We start from the raw sequence: 4,310 nt of genomic DNA, 5'->3' as shown, positions 1-4,310 counted from the left end.
CTTCCTTTAGGACTTCTATAAATTACTTCTGTATAATTTCAGCTGAAGTATATAAATCTTGTTAGTCTTTAAAATCCTGTCATTCCTATTCTGCATTTTAGCTATAATAGTTCTGAATTTAAATTTAATATTTCATTGGGTTAATAAAGATAGCTTTTGTAGATTTTCAGCTACATACTATAATAGCACACATATATGTAGCTGTTATGCACAAATTTTTCAAAAACTGCAAAAGAAATCATATTGTTCTGATTTTTTTTTTTTAAAATAAATGTATATATTGTCATAAAAGATGTCTGTTCTTGAAAGATGAGGTTGTCACAGAAGATGAAGAAACATGTGATAAAATGATAGAATATGTCTCACCTGAGCAACTGGGAGAGCAGCTGGTGACCCTTTCATCCTTACCAGAATCAAGGTGGAAAAATCTCCTCAGTCTCGACGTTATCAAGGTAATGGTATTAGGCACACCACTGCTCGTCTGCTGTAGTATTTGGGGTTTATTTTTTAAGAAGGAGGTAAAATAAGGGCTATTACTCCTGTAATGTAAAAGACGTAAGTCTTTACCATTCTCTTGGATGTTCAAGGAATCTTGAGGAGGAGGAAATGTTTCATAACTTTCACCATGAAGATCTTTGCAACATGCAGAACAGCTCTCTGAAGGAAGGTGTTTCAATGTCATTGCAGCTAATAAGTACCTGTAAAGGTGTCCTAGGTTATGCATCCAAATCACTGGCAGGCATTCCCATAACCATAGAAAAAGGGGAAGGTTGAAAAAAATACTAGTATACAGCCGGATGTTTTTGCCCTTGTTCTATGGGTTGCATTTACCTGATCACAAGATTTGATCCTACTTTTCAGGTATTTTTACAGATTTTGCCATAGAAGACTATGGTATTTTCCACAGTTTCTGGGCTTTAGGAGAGGGACTGCTTGTCTTCTAAGTAGTGGTTTCATATTTAGTGGTAAAGCTTTCTACCCATGTATTTACTTTTCAGTTAGTGCTTCCAGTTTTCATAATATTTTATTTAAAACTCTTGACAAAATTTCCATATGTTCTTACTATTATGATAATTTTAATTCAAATATCTAATTAACAGAAAAGGAATAAACCAAGAGAGCCACCAAAAGTACCCAAGTCAGCCCCCTTCTTCATCCCAACAGTTCCTGGTCTTATACCCAGATACATCGCTCCAGAGGAAGAAAATGATGTGCAGGTAAAACTAAGAATCAATATAATAGTGTTTATCTAATATATTTTAAAAGAAAATTCTTAAATGCTTTTTAGTGCTGAGTGAAATATTGCTAAAGACTTTAAAAGTACCACCAAAAAAAAAAAAGTTTTAACACATTTACATTAATACTTTTTTTTCTTAAAGTCTTTTATTCTGTCAGTAGAAAAAGTATCTAATTGAGATGTAAAAATATGCCTGCATACTCATGTACACTGTCTTATACTTTCATGGTCTAGTCAAAGGTAGTAAACCTTGGAGTGCTAGCACAGAAATCTGATTTCTGCATTCGTCTTGAAGAAGCCCTGAGCACGAGTGAATGTAAGTTAACAAGACATTTCACTAAAAATGTAGATGATATGTAGATGAAATGTAGATTACTAAAAATAATATTTTGATCTATGTCTGCTTTCTAATGCCAGAATTGTAACGTGTGAGGAAAAAAACATGCACAGTGCAGTAGCAAAGGCAAAAAGAATGACCTGTTATGCATAGAACTGACTAATACATAGATAGCCAACCTAGGTCAGAGATAGAGTGGTAGTCCAGGCTGGCTGCAGAATGAAGCCCAGTTCTGGGTAAAACCCACATAGAGAAAGAAGGTAACATTCCTAAGGTTGTCAGAGTTTTTGGAGATTATGTTGATCTCATCCAGAAAAGGTGCTGTGTATTACTTGTCGTTATGAAAGGAAGGGAATGATCTTGTAAGGAGTAGTCTGGTGGTTCACTGAAACATGAAAAACTTAACTTGCTTAGCCAGTTCTACTTTTGAGGTCTGCTTTGCTAAATAGAATCATAGAATGTATTGGGTTGGAAGGGACCTCCAAAGGTCATCTAGTCCAACCCCCCTGCAATAAGCTGGGACATCTCCAATTAGGTCAAGCTGCTCAGAGCCTCATCAAGCCTGACCTTAAATATCTCAAGGGATGTGGCCTCCACCACCTCTCTAGGCAACCCATTCCAGTGATCTATCACCTTTATGTTAATGTGTGTAGCAAACAGAGCTTTAATTGATTGATTTTGTAATTTAAAGGCTTAAGAAGAAATAATTGATACAAAACCAAGCTGTTAGTTCTTTTTTTTTGCACTCAGTTCCATTACTTAAATTACTTGTGGCATGTACCTGCTCTTTTCCCTGTTTAATTTGTGCTCCTACAGAATCATTGAAATTTAGATTTTTCTGAATGATTGCTAATATAGCCAACTGCTTTTAAAATATTTTGATTGCAGAACTTTATATCACAAACAACGTGTGGTTTGTAAGCTGTATTTTCAGTATTTCAGTTGCTACTATCCTAATAAGTTGCTTCGGTGCTGCTTGGACACTAATGAAGCATCAGGTGAATATTTAAAAATGTAGCCAGCACCCAGGGGCTGCTTGTGCCAAGGACCAAGTGCACTCCATGATGCATTGCATCAGTGGTCCTGTGGGCCTCCCTCAGGCCACCTCCCTGCTGTGCCTCAGGCTCTGCTGTAATCCCAGTCCAAGCAGCCTGTTGGCCCTGAGTCGGGAGTGTAACGCGGCTCTGTGCTTGCTGGTTTGCAAGCATCTCTTCTAGAGGTCACTCTGCTCTATGCAAATAAATAGCATTATACTAGAAGCCATCCTGGCATTCTATTGGGATGGTTGCAGGGTTTCATACCTCTTATCAGAACTGTGGAACGTAGGCTGAGCTGTGCACCTTTTCCATATTGTATGTGTGCCAACTTCATAGTATGTTCCATGCTTGGTCTTCTAATGTCACAGCACAAAAATAAGTTAATGCACCTGGTTGGTTCCATTAATAATCACAGTCACATTTAAAACTAGCTAATGATTTTCATAGGAATCAAATACAGTTGAAAACAGATTTATACCAAGAAACATTAGCCAATGCCTGATACTGTTAGTTATCATGATAGAAAAGTTTAAGGAAGGTGCCTTTCTTAGAAAAAGAAATATTAATTAGAAGACAAAATGTTTTCAAAATGTTTTTATGAACGGCTGTGTTTGCAACTGTATTCTTATTCCTGCATTCTTAAAGCAAATGGATGGAATTTTCAAAGATCAGTTAGGACTGTAGAAATCCTGAGGGAAGAGCATTTGTGATGAGGAATAAAAAGACTGTAAATTGCATGTATCTCTACCAGGGAAAATATTTCCCCTACCCTCCCCAGGGCTCGGGAAGAGCAGGAGGAATTCACTTAACGAAAGTAATTATTAGTGTAGATGTACCAGTGGATCCTTCACTTTAGCTTATTGTCAATAAAAGTAAACACTGTAAAGATTCTGCATGAAAGTAGTACCTTGTCTCTTCTAGGATATATTTGCAGTAACAGCTTGAGGTCCCAAGTATATACGTTCTTTTTGCCAAGAGGTGTAAAATGACAGTGTTGTGTGGTTAATAAAATTTTTTTGCTTCTTAAAAGACAGAAATGGGGAAAAAAGTGAAACAAATACGAAGAGTTTATTTGTATTTCTCAAGGTGAACTTAGAAATGCAACTGTCTTGTTAGAGATGTATGTCTTTGTAGTATATGATGGGACAGTAATTTAAAAGCTTGGCATTTGGTGGGAAACAAAAAGGAAACGGTAGAAACTTGAAGCATAGAATCACTGCTTATGAATTTGTAAGATTCTTTTCTGCCAATGTCATTGATAATGTGTCCCTCTGCTTCAACACAGACACAGCTCCGCTTAACTTACTGAAAAGCTTGGGGCCATCTAATATTGAAATAGAACTGAGGAGCTTGGCCCCTGAAGGTGGTGGCTCAGTGGAGGTGATGGTGAGCTTTTTGAGAATGATTGGGATGATGCTGAACAAGAAGTACAACTTTGAACTTGCCCAGGCATACCTTGCATTATTTTTAAAGGTAATGATTTTCTTATAAAACTTTGTTAGTCCTGTGTAAAATTATGGTTGCCTACTAAAAGGATGTAAGTTGCGTGAAAGGATTATCTTAAGTGATCTTTATTGCAGGTAGTTTTAAAATTGCTAGCTGAATGTACTGGATAATTTGACATCTCATCTGGTCAAAGTCAAGAAAAACTTGCAAAAACCAGATCCTGTGAAGAGAACCACGCCAGACAGGCTTTATT

The 4,310-nt window shown here is 36.8% G+C and overlaps 1 protein-coding gene across 1 annotated transcript; it reads left to right on the top strand.

Moving 5' to 3' along the window:
• Positions 1-309: 309 nt before the first annotated feature.
• On the top strand, positions 310-4,084 carry LOC103782627 (WD repeat-containing protein 36-like; the record flags this gene model as incomplete). Its single annotated transcript, XM_008950405.1, has 4 exons — positions 310-452; positions 1,101-1,217; positions 1,472-1,553; positions 3,897-4,084. Coding segments are annotated over 4 exons (530 nt in total), but the record flags the coding sequence as incomplete, so codon positions are not given.
• Between the last annotated feature and the right edge of the window lie 226 nt (positions 4,085-4,310).

Source organism: Merops nubicus, unplaced genomic scaffold (genome assembly GCF_000691845.1).
Source record: "Merops nubicus isolate BGI_N331 unplaced genomic scaffold, ASM69184v1 scaffold20362, whole genome shotgun sequence".
In the NCBI taxonomy this organism is placed as follows: Eukaryota; Metazoa; Chordata; class Aves; order Coraciiformes; family Meropidae; genus Merops; species Merops nubicus.
Note: the sequence above shows the minus strand (reverse complement) of the source record. Positions and strands in the feature narration are given on the sequence as shown.